At 59.0% G+C, this 18,108-nt stretch overlaps 1 protein-coding gene across 1 annotated transcript in view; it reads right to left on the minus strand.

Moving 5' to 3' along the window:
• Positions 1 to 1,502: 1,502 nt before the first annotated feature.
• Positions 1,503 to 18,108, minus strand: part of STK10 (serine/threonine kinase 10) — an 87,946-nt gene continuing 71,340 nt past the window's right edge. Inside the window, exons 13-19 of the mRNA XM_028528628.2 lie at positions 17,747 to 17,839; positions 14,917 to 15,046; positions 13,043 to 13,167; positions 11,903 to 12,091; positions 11,239 to 11,364; positions 7,241 to 7,354; positions 1,503 to 3,886 (exon numbers count right to left, since the gene is read on the minus strand). Coding sequence (XP_028384429.1) covers positions 3,746 to 3,886; positions 7,241 to 7,354; positions 11,239 to 11,364; positions 11,903 to 12,091; positions 13,043 to 13,167; positions 14,917 to 15,046; positions 17,747 to 17,839 — 918 coding nt within the window. The 3' untranslated portion in view covers positions 1,503 to 3,745. The remainder of the gene's footprint in view (positions 3,887 to 7,240; positions 7,355 to 11,238; positions 11,365 to 11,902; positions 12,092 to 13,042; positions 13,168 to 14,916; positions 15,047 to 17,746; positions 17,840 to 18,108) is intronic.

An 18,108-nucleotide genomic window follows, 5' to 3' on the forward strand; every position in this document is an offset into this window, starting at 1 on the left:
GAAGACAGTTTTTCCATGGACTGAGGGGAGGGGGGATGGTTTCAGGATGATTCGAGTGCATTAAGTTCAAGTTCACCTCCTGCTGTGCAGCCCTGCCTCTAACAGGCTGGGCCCAGTACCAGCCCGAGGCTGGAGGTTGGGGACCCCTGCACTGTGGTACATTGTCCCCACGTATCAGAAAAGCAGAACCACTACGAGTGAACGAAGGAAGTTCTTACGAGGAGTTGACGTCATATAATTGTCCGGTCTAGTTAACAATGTCTGTAGGCTGTTGTCTCCCCAGGCCACAGTGGATCTTCAAGTCCACAGGGCAGGCTGTTCAGAAGGGAAGCTGTGTAGGAGGCGGGGCAGAGCAAGCGTAGCTGAACTGGGGTCCGTGAGGACAAGGAAAACCCGGTCAGTTCTCGGCACCCATGACCTTGTGCCGTGGACATCCTGCAGAGGCTGGAGTCCTGTGTCCCAGAGCTGAACACCTGCCCACACCTGGCCCAGGAACTGGAGATGCTGCAGCAGGCTCTGAGGGAACGTGGGGCCATTGCAGACCCAGCCACTCCTCCCGCCCCGGGGCGAGAGTGAGCTCATCAACAAGATGTATTTGGGCTGGGAAGCGACTACTCACTTCCACCGTCCAAATCCCTGCACAGGAGTCCGTCGTGCGGCCCATCCTAGTCAAAGCCAGAGACGAGGAGAATTCAGGGCAACATGGTTCAGCCTAGCCAACCTGACGCATTACTAAATGCACATACACCTTAGTACCCACGTCTAGTTCCTGTGAAGTCCAGCACAGGCCCCCTGGAGCTCACGGTCTACAGTGTTGCTGGGCCAGAGGGGAGGCTCCCCCGAGGTTAACGGCCTTATCTCAGAACACAGTTCCCACGCACTCCCCTCATTGGTCAGGGCCCAGTCGCACAATCAGTCCTCAGGGGCCAGGCGGGATGCTGAAGGGTGTGCTCTTCCTGCAGGCCTCGAAAAGGGAGTGAAATAGGTGGAATTCGCTGAAAAAACAGGGTTCTCTCTGCTGCACGGGCAAAACTAATACTCATTGAAGAAATCATGGCAAAGAGCTTTTGCTATGCTCCCAGAAGTCGAAAAAGTGAATTTCCCCAGTGACTCGATAAAAAAACCCTTCTGCTAGTCAGGCGGTTCCCGACCTTGCTCTCAACAAAACTGACTTGAGCTTCCGTTTCCTCGTCTATAAAATGGGAACAACACAGTCTTCGGGGGTTGTTGAAAGGATTCAGTGTGATAATACGTGAGAACTCCTAGTAGTCAAATGTCTGTGGTTAACCGAGCACTGTACTAAACGTCTGGAGAGAGAAAGTGCCCACACAGCCAGGCATAACTTCCTTCAGGACAGAAACCGCAAGGCCGGACCTGCGGGATGACCCGGGAGGCACGCCCGGGCTCCGACGCCAGCGCGCCCTCTCCCGTCCGGCCGGCGTGGGTAAGCGTGCCCTGCCCTCCCCCACCCCCAGTCCCAGAGAACAACCCCGGAGGCAAGCAGAGTCTCTCCCTTTGTTATTTTATTAGAAGCATATTTACATTCTCGCAGTTAACTTTGCAAAGAACATTTTACAAAAGTCTCGTATAAAGTTTGGAACCTACATAAAAAATAACTAATATCCTTCGCGAAGGGAAAATATAAGTTAGTTATATTTATTCTGCGATCAATCGACTGAGAATGAGTAACAGTTTCATCCGTTCCTTCCAGAGGAAACATCAGCGCAGGGAACGAGGAACACCGTGCGGGCCTCCCCGGCGACGGGCATTGCACACTGGCCCAAGGGTGCGGCCGGGAGACCCCGCCAGACCCCACCCGGCAAGAACAGGGGGCCTCTGAGGGCTCGGGCGGCCCTGAGCAGGAAAGCAGCAACTCCTTCAAGATTCCAGCGTGCGTGACAAGCCAGAGCAGAGAATGACCGAAGGCTTGTCTGGGCCACAGAACCGGCACCTCACCTGCTGCTCATCTCACACCTGGGCTGCAAAGGGCCGTGTGTTGTAAACAAAGCCCCCATCGTCCTCACACCGCTGCTGGCTCTCGTTCTCCAGCACCCGGGTACCTGAGAGGGTCCAAGGGGACCATCGGTTCACGGTTCATTTGTTCATCCCTGACGAGCGCCCCACCTGGGTCAAACACTGCGGCAGGCGGGCTGAGCACTCGCACCAGCCTGGGAGGACACCGCCTCCCCTCCCCCGGCCTCCAGAGCATCCTCGGTGCATCTGTGAGACTCGGGGACCCCAGGCCCTTCTCCTTTGGAATGGCTCCCCTCCCTCTGCAAGATCCGGGAGGGCGGGAGGACAGCCAGTGCCAGTGAGGCTCCCAGGAAGTTGCTTTAGAAAGACAAAGCTTCTAACCGTAAGGAGTGAAGGAGGACACTCCTCCCCAGGTGCGGCAGCCGCCCCGCCACCAGCAAAACAGCACCCAGACCCAGCGGGCCCACAGGATTCCTCGAAATCACCCTCGGTTTTCTCGACCCTTTACATTAGGTATCTTCCTGAAGAAACCACTCATTTATACTTGCTTCAAGTTAGAAACAAAGGCAACAAAGGTTTTCTCTGTGAATCGGCCGAATGCCGTGGGAGCTTCTGCCTCCACTGTGTTATTGACACTCTGCGGCCTTGGGGGCTGGAACCCGGGCGCCAGCTGAGCGAGCCGCAGCCCCGGGATTCTGTTTGTGCCACAGAAGCCTTGCTTCTGCCATGTCGGCGGGCGGGCGGGGCGGAGGCAGGAAGCATCGTGTTTCTCCCTGATGCTTTTGCTTCCTGAGCAGAAGTCCCCGTGACCTCCAGCCTCCGTCTGAAGTCTAGGGCTGGGCTCCTGGAGGTGGAGGAGCACAGGGCCGAGGGGGACAGCCTCCCCGTACCCCCCAGGCAAGTGTGAGATGGAAACAGACTGGGTCGTGGAAGTGTGGTGAGGGGTTTATCCCTGACCACAGGATACCACCTGGGGGCGCAAAGGAGTCACAGGCCATTCACCCCGTGCCGTCTGGTGCCTCCGGTGCCAGCACCCGGCACACCCCCTACCAGCGGCTCTACCCCATAGGGCTCAGGCCGCAGAGTCCAAACCAGCCAGCAAGGGAGGCCCAGGGTGGGCGCAAGCCTGGTAATACCAGGGCCCAAGCCCTTCGTGTGTGAGGGGCGAGGGGTGCAACAGAAGGTGGCACAAAACACCTGAGCCCAGCAGAATGGACGGGCCAGCTCCCCCGCACCGCAGACATGGCCTCAAGAGCAAGGCACACGGCGGGGGGGGGACTGGAGAAAGGAGGGCACCCCTGAGCATGATTGTTAGGAGCCATGATTCTTGTCTGACACCGCGGGGAAAGGCCAAAAAGCCTCCAAGAATGACGACCGATAGACGAGCCCACGGCGATTTCAGCGGCAGCACTTCGCGCCCACAGACATCACTGGTGCCGGGGCACACGGGGGTGGGGAAGGGGGCCTGGGGGCCACAGGCCACACGCTGCTCTCAGACCCTGCCCCACCCACAGCCCAAACCTCCAACAGCTCGGAGGCGCCTGGGGTTCCAAGAGAACACATGAAAATTGGGCGGCACAATAAAACCTCACCCTCCGAGAGTGAGTGAGTGAGAAGCCAGGCACACTGGGGTCGCACAGGCAAGGGGCTGGACTGGAGCTGGCAGGGAAGTGTGAGGGAAAAGGGGTCCTGAGTTACCGGTTCACAGAGAACGGGGGGGGGGGGGACCCCGGAAGCCCACCGACCCGCCAGCCGAGGCCCTGGGGGGCTGTCAGGGGGCGTCCGCAGAGCTGTAGGGGAAGAACTTGGTGGCCTTGCTGGGGGTCACGGGGACCGGGCTGTCCGTCTCCTCGCTCAGTTTGAAGAACATCTCCTGCTCCCGCTTCTTCTGGTTCAGGTCCTCCTCCAGCGCCTGGCACAGAGAGAGGGGGGGAGACTGAGCTCGGCCAGGTCCCCTGGGACACAGGCCCCCCACCATCAGCACTCCCCACCCCAAAGTGGCTCTCTCTGGAAATGTCCCTCCCAGGCCTTCGTGCGGGGGCGACTTGGTCACCTGTCTTCCGCAGAGCTGTCACACAGAAGGAAAGTGCCACCTCCCTGCCCCTGGCCACAGCCATATAGGAGTTTCCCTGTGAGCCGAGGGCTGCAGTTTGGGGAAATGCCAATCTACGTGCGTGGGGGGAAGCAAAGCTGCTGGCATGGAAAACAGCCAGGCGAGTGGAGAAAACCCCGAGGCAGAAAACGGGGAGAGAGATGAGACAGCAGGGGGAGCAGAAACGTCCGAGTCACACGGGGTTCCCACCCGGGACCCGGCCCCACAGAAGTCACCAAGGGCGTTTTCGAGATGTGTGCGCTGTCACAACACCCCGAGCCTCCGGTTCCGAGAACTGGTGGCCGACGGGGGTGCTCTGGGCTGTGAAAGCAGGTGAGACAACGCAGGAGGGCGTCTCGTTACCCAGCACCACCCGGGCCTCCCTGGGGACACGCAGGTGCATCTGCACAGACCCGGTCCTAGAGCACAGTCAGTCTCTCGAGGGCTCTGCAGTCGGGCTGAACGCAACGTTACCGGCCGCGGGCCCTGCACGCCTCCTTCCCTCTCTCTTCCCTCGTGTGTGACACGGCAGCTCTCCCCCCTGCCCCGCGGGGCTGCCGTGAGACTGCGTGAAAAGCGAACGGACCGCGGTTCCCGAGGGTTCCCACGCACCCGGCACCGTCTCTGTGCATCACGTCTCATCTTCCCCCTGCGAGGTCTCTCACCTCAGAGACGGGGAAACTGAGGCTCAGAGAGCTCGGGGCCCTTGGCCGAAGCCACTCGGCTAGCTGGGGGCACAGCCAAGACGGAACCTAGGTCTGACGTAAGCACTCCCGCTCTGAAACACCGGCCCCCCACCTGCAAAGGTGGGCACACAGGCTGTTCCGTTCATGTGGCTTCATTATAAAGAGGAATGTGATCACCAGCCAGAATTCCTCCTCTTTCCCATGGAAGCATCTGTGGTCACAGGGCTTGCCCAGCCTTCTATTCTCTCTCTCTTTGTTAAGACAATTAATTCTCTGCATGCCCTGAGAGAGTCTCTACTTAACAAACAACGTAATCACCAGAACCTCCCCTTAAGCTCTTGTTCCTTCAATAGTACCGAATTCTAGCCAGCTCTCTCTCCCTCTGAAGGAACGCGGGGAAAGGACTCTGAGCCACAACACCCACTCTTCCTGGCCTAGGACGTCCACGTGAGGGAAGGCAAGGTATTCCAAGGCATGTCTCATCACAGCTGGACATGCGTGACCTGAAATGTCGGGTAACTCACACAGACTCCTGGCTCCAGCTCTCCTTTGCTGGATGCACTAGTACCGAAGTGCCTGTGACAAGCAGACGCACACCAGACAGACGAAAGCAACACTGTCTACGCCCCCGGCTCAGAGGTCACAAAACCCATAGGTCATACCTGTGAGGCACCGTCAGCCCATGGGCCATCATCGTTAGGGACCTCTGCCGCAGGAACTCCAACTTAATGCCCGCGGCTCCCCCCACAGGCTGGGCAACTCGCCCGGGGCCTCATGGGTAGTCTCGGGAGAGCTGGACCTTCACCCCACGTCTCCCCCTCCGGAGCCTGTGCTGTCCGTTCCGCTCTCCTCCCCCGACCACGGCTCCTCTGTGCACCCTAAGGCAGGGAGGGCCACCCTGTCTCGGTGAAGGGCCAGTCTGTAAATGATTCTGGCTTTGCCAGCTGTAAGGCCTCTGCCGCAGCCTCCCCGCGGCTGCAGGGCAGTCAGCCACAGACACCGTGTGAGTGAACGTGCGTGGCCGTGTTCCAATAAAGCCTCACTTTCAGACACAGGCGGCTGAGCCCACGGGCAGTAGTGGTTCACGGACATCTGCTTCCCAGGACCACGCGTGACTCACATCTTACAGCCAAAAAGCAAGGTTCGGGGGAGAGAGAAATCTGGCCCTGCCTGCGGCCACATTCCGTGTTCTCTGCGACCCAAGCAACACTTCCCTGGCACTGCCAGATACCCTGTCCTCACCTGAAGGAAACCTGGACGTTGCTAAAAATGCCCTACAACGCCCCATCCTCTCCCCCCGCCCCACACACTGCAGCTCCAGGCTGCCCACCGCGATGCAGGAGGCTACAGAACAGTTATTCCAGAAGGAGAACCACTTCCAGGTCAGTGTTCCAGCAGCTGCCCAGGTCACCGATGACAGGACAGCTCCGCAGGGACTTCTGCAGAGGCGGCTCCCCGATCACACACCTGCGGTGGCTCCCCCAGGCCCAGGCGCGCCCCGCAGAGATCAGGATATGAGGCAATTGCTAGAGGCATCACAGCCACTCATTTCGAACCCTCTCAGGATGCACTGAGGGCATGCAGACCCCCCCCGGGTGAGAGACCAGGTTAACGTTTATTCCCTATGCCAGAGTCAACCTGTGTCGGCAGGAGCACTATTGATTTGAGTGTCAAGTATCAAAGGTCCCAGCAGGCCGCAGTTACGGAAACTGATGAGCGTGGGCTTGCAGACAGAAAGTCCTGGGACCCTGGCCAGCGTCCAGCCAGGAAGCTCCATGAGCACAGGGAGGGAAGCCTGGGCCCAGGGACTTCCAAGGACATTTACACAGCAGAGGTGGGCAGCTGCCTCCCGCCCAGACCATTGCGACGCGGGCTGAGCCGATGTCCAGCAGCAAGCCAGCCTCAGGGCTGCGGGCCGGCAAACCGGACAGCGCCCTCCCCCGAGGGGTTAGGAGACTGCGAGGCAACGAGGACGTCCTGGCCTGACTAGTCCCGGGCCTGGACCGTGGGCTGCTGACTTCCCCCCTAACGATGTACAGCATCCGTGTCTCCACTTTACGGGGGACCACACGGAGACCCTGGGATGGCTGATGCGTCGAGTGTGGTAGTCAGCTGTCGGGTCAAACACCAGTCTAGATGTCGCCGGGAAGGAGTCGTGTAGGTGTGACTCCCATTTAACTCAGTGGACTCAGAGTAAAGCAGATTGCCCTCCATAGCATGGGTGGGCCTGGCCCAATCAGTGGAGGGCCCCCTAAGGAAAAAGGAATTCTGCCTCCAGGCTGCTCTAAGGGCTGAAACTGCGACCTCGACTCTCCCCTGGGGTGATACGGCCCGCCCTGCAGAGTTCAGACTTACCTGCCAGCCCCTACGACTGTGCGAGCCGGTTCCTTAAAATGAAGCTATAAACGTGCACCTGCCTCCTAGGCAGGCAGACACCTGTCCCACGGGCAGAGCCCCCCACCGAGCCCACCAGCCCAGGCGCGGTTACCTTCTTGCGTGGCCGAAGCTTGTCCCGCCACTCCTTCAGGTTCTGGTTGTGGCTCTCGTCCAGCGCCTTCAGCTTCTGGGTCTCGTGCTCTACCAGGAGGTGACACTTTTCATTCTGGAACAGATTCCCGGCGGAGCAGGTGAGAAACGCAGAAGGCGGAGACACAGAGGGCCGAGACGCACCTGTGCTGTAGCCACGTGGGCACCACACCATCCCCTCATCACTCCCTGTCCTTGATGACAAACCCCCCTTACGGAAAACTCCATGACAGTTAATACACAGCGCCCCCCAGAGGTGGCTGAGGGAACATTCCAGAACATTCATGCTAACCACGTCTCACTGTGTAGCAGGACCTACAGGAACTGCAACGTTCTGCTTTGTGCAGTTTTCGTCTTCAGTACGCACATGTCATTTTCACAAAACAACACTAACAATGAAGGTAGCATGTGCCCTCTCCGACCACACAGAGACAACCACCGCGGAAGCTCAGCCAGCGAAGGTGTCCTGTCGTGCTCTGTCCTGCGTGTGGCTTGGCAGGTGCTGCACGCACAGCTCGGAGCCTGCACCCCGCCCCCCGGAACTCTGAGCTCTTCTGTGAAGAAAGAACGGTTCTCGCAACCATCATCCATATGGCCCAGAGTCTCCCATGGGAAGGATCCATCACACTTACTGAGATACTGCCCCCTACTGTTGGCCACTGAGGTTGCTTTTAATTTTCACTATCTAGCATTGTTTCTACCGACTGACCGGCGTCTCCCCAAAACTCACACGCTGAAGCGCCGCTAACCCTCAACAAGACTGCATCTGAAGGGGGGCTCTTGGGAGGTAAGTGTGTTTAGACAAGGCCCGGAGACGGGGCCCTCCAGATGGGCGTAGGACCCTTGTAGGAAGAGACCCCGGAGGGCTTGCTCATCCTATCTCTCCGTCCGCTCTGTGAGCACATGGCGAGGAGGCAGCTACCCGCAAGCCAGGAAGAGAGGTCGCTTCACCAACTCCGACCACACTGGCCAGCTGACCTTGGCCTTTCAGATTCCAGGACGGGGAGAAAGGGAAGCTTCTGTGGTGTAGCCACCTGAGCTAACGAAGATACCCAGTGCGCCTACGTGGTTACGTTTCTATAAACGACGTGGTTTCCTGCATTGCATCACAGAAATTCTGTCGGGACAGATGTGTGCAGCACAGGCTGGGGCCGGGGGCCTGACGGAGGCTCGGCCGGCCTCAGTGTTCCTGCGCTGAGACACCGTGTCCGCCTCCCAAACTTGCTGCGGTCTCTCGCAGGCGGAGGTGGCAAGTCCTCATTGGCTCCTCTCAGGGAATCAGCCCTGGGGTCCGCAAGGAGCTTATGAAGCAGAGGGAGGGGGCGCCTTCATCCAGAGACCTCCGCCCTCCTGGACCGGGCGAGCGGAACCCCTTGGGGGATTCCTCGGACGCTTTTAAATTTTTTTCAAGCACAGCTGGCATACGATACTGTATTAGTTTCAGGTGAACAATGTCGTGGGTTAGACACTCATGCAACTCACGAAGGGATCACCCCTACATCGGGCACCCCCCAACGCCGCATGCAGTTACGAAAACGTTAACGACTGTGTTTCCTAGGCTGCACTGCAAACCACCGTGACTGCTTTTGTAACTGCTCCTCTGTGCCTCTGAACCCCGTCCCCGGTGCACCCCTCCCCTCGCCTGTCTCGCCACCATCATCAGTTCCCTGTAGTGTGAGTTGTGCAGTGCGTTTCCGTTTTTCCAGACTCCACCCATAAGCGAAATCACATGGCACTGCCTGGCTGCACGCAGCACCACACCCTCGGGGTCCACCCGCGTTGTCACAGATAGTTAAGATTTCCTTCTTTCTGATGGCCGAGTAATGTTCCCTTGTGAGTGTGTGTGCACCACACCACCTCTGCTCATTCCTCTGTCGGTGGACACTCGGGTTGCGTCTGTCCTCGGCGATCGTAAATAACGCTGCAGCGAACGGGGGCGCGAATCTCTTCGAACTGGCGTTCTGGGACTCTTCGGGCAAGCACCCAGAAGTGCGTGCGACTGTTCTCGCGTGGCAGGTCTCGTCTCGGGCTTCTGGGGAACCTTGACACCATTTTCCCTGGCGGTTGCACCAGTGTGTGTTCCACCAGCTGGGCACGAGGGTTCCCTTTCCTCCGCGTCCTCATCCAAGTTTATTGTCTGTGGATTCATCGATGACAGCCATGCGGAAGGTGTGCGGCTGCATCTCATCGTGGTTTTGAATTGCATTTCCCTGATGACTGCTGATCCTGGGCATCTTCCTGTATGTCCGTTGGCCGTCTGCATGTCCTCTCGAGAGAGAGATGTCACCTGCGGTCCTCCACCCATTTTTTAACTGGAGTGTTTCTGTTCCGGGTGCCCGGCGGCCCCTCTGCCACACTCGGACGCTTCCTGGCTGGCGTTCCCAGGCGGGTATTCATCCTGAGGACTCCTCCTCCCAGCCCTGCAGCCCTGGGCGGGGCGCCTGTCGCGGGGCCGGGACGCTGCCCTCCTCGGGGGCGACCTCTGTGGCAGAGATCTCCTTCCCGATTCTTAACGGCCAAACCCCGAGTGCGGGGCCCGCCTGCTCCGCACCTGCACCCACCCTACCCGTCCCGATGGGGCTTCTTCATGCCCTCAGTTGTAGCACTTCCGTTCGGCCAATCACCCCCAGGCGGTGTGCAGTCACAGCGGTTCTCTAGTTGGACGTGGCCGTGGGAGGAGGTGAGCACAACACTCACCTACTCCAGCACTTCGACCGGGACGTCCTGCTGGGGGTGGGGGAGCGGTTATTACTGGGTTGCGAGCTCACAGGGTTCTGGGAGTGTAAGAAGCTGGTTCAGCTGGGACTCGTGCTCACAGCAGCCCTGAGAGCCTGGGATCTGCGAGGACCCGGGCTCCCAGCATTCAGTGCGGCTCTTCCCAGTTAATCCCCGGGTAACCCCAAGAGGCAGGGATGGAAAAACAGATGCGGGTGAGCGGCCCGAACTCACACAGCATCAGAGGGCAGAGCCCCAACCTGGCAGGCCTCGGTGCGCCCATAATGTTTCCTCCGAGCCCGCCTGGCTCTCCAGAAAGTGCCAGGTGGATCCAACAGCCTGAGCCAGTTCCTGAGGTCACGGAGGTCAAGTTGGCCCACCTGTCGCTACAAAGCTGCCTCACTCCGCCGCACGGGGACTCTCAGCACTAGCCCCTGGGGTGGGGCAAACTGAGAGCCAGGAAACTAGAGGTTGGGGGGTCTCCTGAGGGAAAGAGGCCACCCGGGGGCTGGGCAACAGCAGGACGCCCTGTGCTGAGCTTAGTGGGAGAGCCCTGAGCTGCGCCCCCTGCAGGACGACATTGGCGATGGGTGTTTTGCAGACGTCCCTTATCAAGTTCAAGAAGTTCTGCTCTCCTCCTAGTTGGCTGAGAGTATTTATCATGAATAAGGAGGCTTCTGTCAGATGCTTTTTTCTGCATCCGATCACGTGCTTTTTCTTGTTTAGCCTGTTGATGTCACGGACTACGACATTCACGGGTTTTCAAATGTTGAACCAGCCTGGGATAAACGCCACTTGTCATGGTGCGTAATTCTTCTCATACACGGTGGGATTCCGTTTGCTAATATTTTGTTGAGGATTTGTGCATCTGTGTTCGAGAGAGAACTGGTCTGCAGTTTTCCTTTCTTGCCTGGGTCTGGGTTTGGTAGTAGGGTAAGCGGACACCTTTCCCCGAAACACAGTGATGACCGAGAAGTCTAGTGGGGAGGCCCCGGGCCAGGCACCGTCAGCTCATTTCCAAAGCCTCGCTCAAATCCTGCAAAGCAGGACTCCCCACCCTCGCCCCATGCCCGTTCTACGGATGTGGGACTGCGGCTTGGGAGGGTGACGTCATCCCATGGCACAGTGGGTCTGAAGCCCTACTACCCTCCACCTGTCAGAGGGTAGTCTCTGCCCCTGAGCTGGCCGCCCTGGGGAAACTGAGGCAATGGGGGGCAGCGGGGGGGGGGGGGAGGGGGTTGGTACCTGCAGCTGCTGCAGCTCGCCCATGTTGCTGTCGCACTGTGCCAGCATGTCCCGCATCTGGTTCTCGTGCTTCTGCTGCTGCTGCTGCCGCTCCGACTTCTGCCTCTTCTCCTCCTGCTGGGAGAACTGCAACAGGGAGAGGGTGGGTGCCTCAGGGTCCTGGGCTGGGCTGGGCTGGGCTGGGGGCCGTCCTCAGCCGGCCCCGTACCAGGGAGGCCCCGTCAGAGGGACTGGTGCCCCACACCACTCAGGCTGTGCCCCCCCATTTTAAGTCCTCCCCCTGAGCCGAGACCTGGCCCCTGCCCTCGAGGCTGGCGGGGACATGCCACGGTGCTGTGACATGTGTGGGGATAGCGTGTGTGCCACATAGGAACCCCAAGTCCCTGAGCCTCCCTGGTGGCATGCGAGCAGGGTCTCGGCGGTCGAGGGGAAGGGGTTCAGCAGCCGAGGAAGCCGCGGGGCAGAGGCACCGCAGGGGGAGGGAACGGAGTGTGACAGAGCGGCGCCAGACATCCCCTGCCCACCACAGACGGGCTGTGGCGAGGCCTGGGAGGCTTCCGGCCTGTGGCTCCCACACTTCCTTCCGAGACCCTCCGCTGCACCTCCTATTGCAGAGGTGCCCCACCCCGGTGAGGCGCAGGCCCCACCACACCCGGGACCCTACCTGCTTGACCTTCTCACGCTGCTCGGCAGCGCTGCCCGCCCCGCTGATGTGCAGGCTCTTCTTGTACATGGCCATGCGCGTCTTGCCCTCGCTCCTCTGGATCTTGGGCAGCCGAGTCTTCTCCTGCTGCTGCCGCACCTTCAGCTGCTCCACCATGCGCTGGTTGTAGCGCTGCATCTGCTCCCGCTCCTGGGGTTGGGGGGAGGGGGGGAGACAGCCAGCCAGGGCCAAGGTCAGCTGCACTCCTTGGAGGTGTGGTCAGGGCTAAAGGCTGCCGCCACACTCCATTGGAAGCCCGGGACCCACGTGGCCCAGAATGCTCAGCAGAGCAAAGTTGTATCCCTTTGCATCTACTGTTAAGCACCACTTTCTGTTCTTACTTTAAGAAGTATTATTATTAACATTTGGGTTCTTCTAAATGCCCTCTTATTTAATCAATGGTGGCACGCCATCGTGCACTCGTATTTCAAAGCCAAAGATACACTAAAACAGTCTATCACTTCGATGACAGGTGTCAATTGATATGTTTGAAAGTCTGGATGAATTTGTATTTTTTGTTTACCTAACACTTATCTGTATTTCAAAATCTGGCATGGGCGTCACCTCCTACAAGAAGCCCACCGTGACTTCCTAGCCAGGTTGGGCACCCTTATTTGGAGCCACCCCAGCCCTAAGCGGACTTCCGTCATTGCACTTAATTTAGGAACTGGAATTACCCACACCCGCTGTGCAGCCAGACCTCGGTTATCTGTCTGTGTCCCCACGAAGGGGACTAAACCGAGACAGACGATTACACAAAAGTGGAGGGTGCTGTGGCCGCACAGCGTAGGGGCCTCCCCTGCTCTGGGGAGGGCAGGGAAGGCTCCGGGCAGAGGTGGCGTTTAAGTTGATACTTAAGGGTGTCCAACCCACAGCCCAGGATGGCTGTGAACGCAGCCCAACGCAAGCAACCCAACTCTGTGGCCCAGAGACGCCAAAAGGTTGGACGCCCCTGCAAGTGTTCCGAAGGACCCCATGGGAAAGAGACAACGGAAAGGAAGGTGGGACAAAAGGATGGGGGCAGAGGGGAAAAAGCACGAAAGGGACACACGCATGGGGCGTCAGAGGCAGCGAGGGAGATGCTTGGGCCATCGGCCTCACCTTCTCGTGCTTGCGCACCAGCTCGTGCCGCTGGAGGAAGTACTGGTCCTTGAGCTGCTGCTTCACCAGCTGGTGCCTCTCCTGCAGGTGCTGCTCCTCCATGTCCCACAGCGCAGCCTCCCGCTCTGTGCGGGACACACCGCCCGGTGAGGCGCAGGTGGCCAGAGCCCTGCCAGGCCCTCCCCTCCCCCTCGCCGGGCCTCCTGCCTGTGCCGCGGATAGTTAACTGTGCCTCACGTGAGATGGCACCGGAGAAGCTGACTGAGCCAGCTCCTAGAAACTTCCTTAATGTCCACGGGACGAGAGTGCGCTACAGCGACACATGTTCCGAGTCAGGAGCCAGGGACACCGAGACCTAGGCCGGCACCCAGCTCCACCACTGGAATTTAGGAAAAGTAAAATACCTCCCCGGGCCTCAGCTCCCACCTCTGCCAAACGGGCACGGCCATGCCACGGAGGGAGAAGCGCCCTGGGGAGACACCTATGTTCCATCTGCACATCTCCTCTGCCCCCCAGGCAGGCCCGTAGGATGGGCTACGGAAGCCCATGGAGAGGACAGCACGGCCTCATGGCACTATGTCCTCCTGGGGAACACGGGCCAGACCCTCCCTGCCCCTTATGTGCATCACTGGGGCAATGATGCCGTGTTCGAATGCTGATATCTATTCATCGATCCCCGGGCAAGTCGCTGAGCAGGTGGCGCTCAGCCCACTGCAAATGGCCGGTCCCCTTCACTGCTCTCCTGTCCCGTGAAAGCTGGGACCGACCCATGGTACGTCGGAGCCAGGTCGGAACCACCGCCCCACAGGCAGGATGGTTCCCAGGGACATCACGGGACAGGCAGAGGAAACGGGGCCTCCCTGGGACATCTGTGCTCTACTCAGCATGCCGGAGCTTCAAGGACCCCGTTTTGCTGGCCCACACTGAGTACAGAGGGGTTTCCACTGTCCTATAAATGAGCCACAGACGGCGCTGGTATAATCGATGGCTCTGGGTTTACCTCTTCACAAAAGCCACCAACTGTTTTAAATGTGGCTCACAGAACACATTTCCAGGCATTTACAGCTCGCTTGCTTTGCACCCCCAAAAACCGCACCCAGCCTCTGCTAGCCTAAGACAAGAGCGAGCCCCGGTTGCCCTTCGGAGCTAAGCCAGAGACGCCCCATCGGAGCTCCCTCCCCACCCCGGGAGCTGAGTGACGGAAGCCAGGCACACGCAGGCCGTCTCTGGTCCCCTGCATCCCCAGGGGTCCCCCCGGCCTCCTCCCTCTGGGCGGTGGCCCACACAGTCGTCCCCAGAAGGTCTCCTGCTGTGAGGCTGCCTACGTGCAAACCTGTCAAAACGCCGCTGCCCCCAGAGGAAAGAGCTCAGCCTCACGGAGCGGTCTGCGCTCCAGGCCCACGCACCCTCAGGAACTGGGCAACCTCGGCCGAGAACAGCCACTGGCTAAGCCTCAGTTTCCCCATCTATGGAACTGGGCAGAACGGCGGGACCGGCCTTGTACACCTCCTAAGGGTAAGGGGAGGGCTCAGGAGGTCAAGGTATGAACAGGGCCCGGCGGAGCAGTCGCTCAGGATGGGGCGGCTGTCACACGAGGCCCCCTCCGTCCCGGGAACCCAGCTCCCTTAGAGGTCCCGCCCACTCGACGTCACCTCCTTCCTCCCCTGACACGTGGAATAGTGTCAGACGTGAGGATGAGAGCTGGTATCTTTGCCTCGCCCCTGACTTCAGCGGGGGTTTCCCCCATGTTCCAACCAGGAAGGATGATGCCGAGTTTTAGGATGGGGACGACCCAGCGGCTCTTTCCCGCCAGAGGCTGGACGTCCACTGGCAGAGTCTGGGCCAACGCGGCCCCGCCCGCCCCCGGCACGCACCTCGAAGGAGCTCCTGCTTCCTGGTGAGGCACTCGCGCTCCTTGTCACAGATCTCCCGCCGGTTGTCGGCCGTGATCCGCTTCATCGCCAGCTCCAGGTCCTCCTTCTGCTTGGCCAGGAAGTCCCGGTCCTGCAGGGAGGGGACAAGGACGGACCGCCACTTAGTGCTGGCATTGGCGTCTTGACTCCTCCATTTATTACAGGAGGAAGGTCACCTGATCCCAGAGAAAACTTAGGAAATACACAGGAGGGGAATTTAAGAGAGACGTAGAGACACAGCCGCCAATCGTGATGTGCGGGACCCTTTATATGGACCCTGGTAAAAAAAAAAAGATATTTATGAGACCATTAGAAATGTGAATACTGACTTGCCTGCAAATGATGTTGTTAAGCAACTGTTGCGAGATATTTACAGCTTTTAAAGACAAGCCCTGGCTGGCGTAGCTCAGTGGATTGAGCGCGGGCTGCGAACCAAAGTGTCGCAGGTTCGATTCCCAGTCAGGGTACATGCCTTGGGTTGCAGGCCATGACCCCCAGCAACTGCACATTGATTTTCTCTCTCTATCTCCCTCCCTTCCCTCTCTAAAAATCAATAAATAAAATCTTAAAAAAGAAATAAAGAATTAGAACTAGGAGAAAAAAAAGACTTTATTTACTTAAGACAGAGGGGAAGGGAGGGAGAAAGACAGGGAGAGAAACGTCAAAGTATGGCTGCCTCTCGTGCGCCCCCTACTGGGGACCTGGCAGACAACCCAGGCAGGTGCCCTGACTGGGAATTGAACTGGCCACCCTTTGATTTGCAGGCCAGCACTCAATTCACTGAGCCACACCAGCCAGGGCGAGATCCATGTTTTAGGTGTGTTTATGGGATTGTGGTTAGAGATCTGTGAGACCTGTACACCTGTGCTCACAGCAGCCATGGGATGGAAACAACTCAGGGATCCTCAGACGCACAAATAAAACGAAATGTGGTCTATAAACACAACGGGACGTTACTCAGCCTTTAAACAGGAAGGAAATCCCTCCACACGCTCCCACATAAATGAATCTTGAGGGCATTGTGTTAAGTGAGATGAGCCAGTCAGAAAAGGACACACGCTGCGTGTCCCGCTTCTGTGAGGTCAAATGTGTGAAGATGGAAAGTAACACGGGGGTCGCCAGGGGCTCCGGGGGGAGGAGCCGGAAGCCGGGGTTTGACGGGCAGGGTTTCGGTTTGACACAACGTGAGTGGAATTAACGCACTGAACCGGGGGGGCGCTGGAAAACGGTTGACATGGCAGGTTTACATTGTGTCTGTTTACCTCAATTTAAACGTATTACTTAAAAGACCTTTGCACGTTGTAATGTAACATTCCATCAAATGAGGCTTACTGGCCGAAAACCTTGCACGGGCAGGCCAGCCCCTAACTGATGTACCCAACACACACCGGGCTGTCTCCAGGGGCCCCTACTTTAGACAGCGCTGCTCTTCACACTGCGGCAGCCAAAGGAGCATGAGTCTCTGTGATGTCTAATCCTCGGGATTGGTCTCTAAAGCAGGACATCCTGGCCGAAGGACGTGCACGTTTCGGAGGCCAATGATTCCATTACCAGATTGTCCTCTCCAAGAGAGGGCCCATCCGCTGTCCCTCTGTGGGGGTGAGGGCCTGTGTCTCCCCCCCTCCCCAGCCCCGCGTCCCCTTCCCAGCCTGGGTGTCCAGGGACAGGCTGTGGGCGAGGGTGGTGGTGCCCTGGAGCCCGCGGGAAGCCTGCAGTCAGGCTGAGTTTGGGGCCTCCGCCCCCGCCGTCGCCTCCGAAGTGTCACCTCCCGGAGCCTCCGTTCCCTCCCCTGCAAAGGGGGCGGCAAAGGCTAAACCGCACCCCGTGCTGAGCATTTGTGGGTGTCGACTCGAGACGTCTGTGCGTTTGGGGGTGCAGGAGCAGAACATGCGAAGGCTCCGCAGTGGGAGGAAATACACGCGTGGCCGTCGGGGGTGGAGAGAGGCCGGTGAGGCCGGGGTGGAGGGACCGCGTCAGGGGCACGGGCTAGCAGGGGCCACACCTGCGGGGTCTCGCAGGCACGTGAAGAGGCCGGTCATATCTCACGGACAAAGGGGGAGCCGCTGAAGGCTCTCAAGGCACAGGGCTGTGGGGGGGGGAGGGTGACATGGTCACACTTGCTGGTGTGACAGAGAACCAACTGCAGAGGGACAAGAGGAAGCAGGGAGACTGGCTGGCTGGGCGGAGGCTGTAGCAGATCAGGCAGGAGATGACAACGGTTAGTGGGTCGGAGATGTGCCTGGGTTGATGGATCCGGAGTTTGGAGACCGAACGAACGAACGAACGAATGAACAAAAACGTGCTTCAGGAGGTGAGGAGGGACCAGAGGGAGAGGAGGTGTCAGAAATGACAGGGTTTCTGGCCTGACCACCGGATGGAGGGTGGGGCCCTCTGGAAACACGAGAAGAGGACCAGGTCCGGGAGGTGGTGGGCCTGATGTCTTTGAGACCCCAAAAGATACCAAGCAGACAGACGGACGCCCTGGGCTGGTAGAGGAGATGGGACGTACAAACACCATCCAAACGAGGCAGGAGGCATGGGGAAAGGTGGACGGGAAGGGCTGCGGTATCCAGAGACGGGAGAGCTCCCTTCCAGCTGGAGGGAGGGCAATCAAGGAAGACTGCCTGAGAGAGGTGGTAACGATGACAAAAGGATGGGCTGGATTTAGGTACTCAGAATAACAGGCATTCGAGGGGTAGGGCATGGGGCATAGACGAAGGGGGGACCTGGTCACCACTCGGGGTGGGACTCCCAAGCCCCTCTACTCCCCGAGTGAGGGGCAAGGACTCACAAGAAGCTGCTTTTTCTGCGCATGCTCCTCCATCTTCTGCTTCAAGCTCTCCTTCCTCTGCTGCCTGGGGAGCTTCTCCACCTCGTTCTTGACCTGCACCAGAGACGGCAGAGCGCGGCCGGGTCAGGGCGCCGGCCCCCAACCCCGCCCCCCACCCAGCCACTCTGCCAGGCGGCACCTACGGGCCCACTGCTGACTGCTGCTGACTCAGTTCCCAGACCCCCCAGGCAGCCCAGTGCTGGTTCTGCTGCGGGGTGTCCCTACCCCCTTCTGAGGCCAGCGCCTCGGTTTCCTTCGGGGCAGGTTTCTCAGCCCTGTTTCCCATTACTGTCCCCCCAACCCTTTCAGACCTCTTCCTCCTG

The sequence above is a fragment of the Phyllostomus discolor genome, chromosome 13 (genome assembly GCF_004126475.2).
Source record: "Phyllostomus discolor isolate MPI-MPIP mPhyDis1 chromosome 13, mPhyDis1.pri.v3, whole genome shotgun sequence".
In the NCBI taxonomy this organism is placed as follows: domain Eukaryota; kingdom Metazoa; phylum Chordata; class Mammalia; order Chiroptera; family Phyllostomidae; genus Phyllostomus; species Phyllostomus discolor.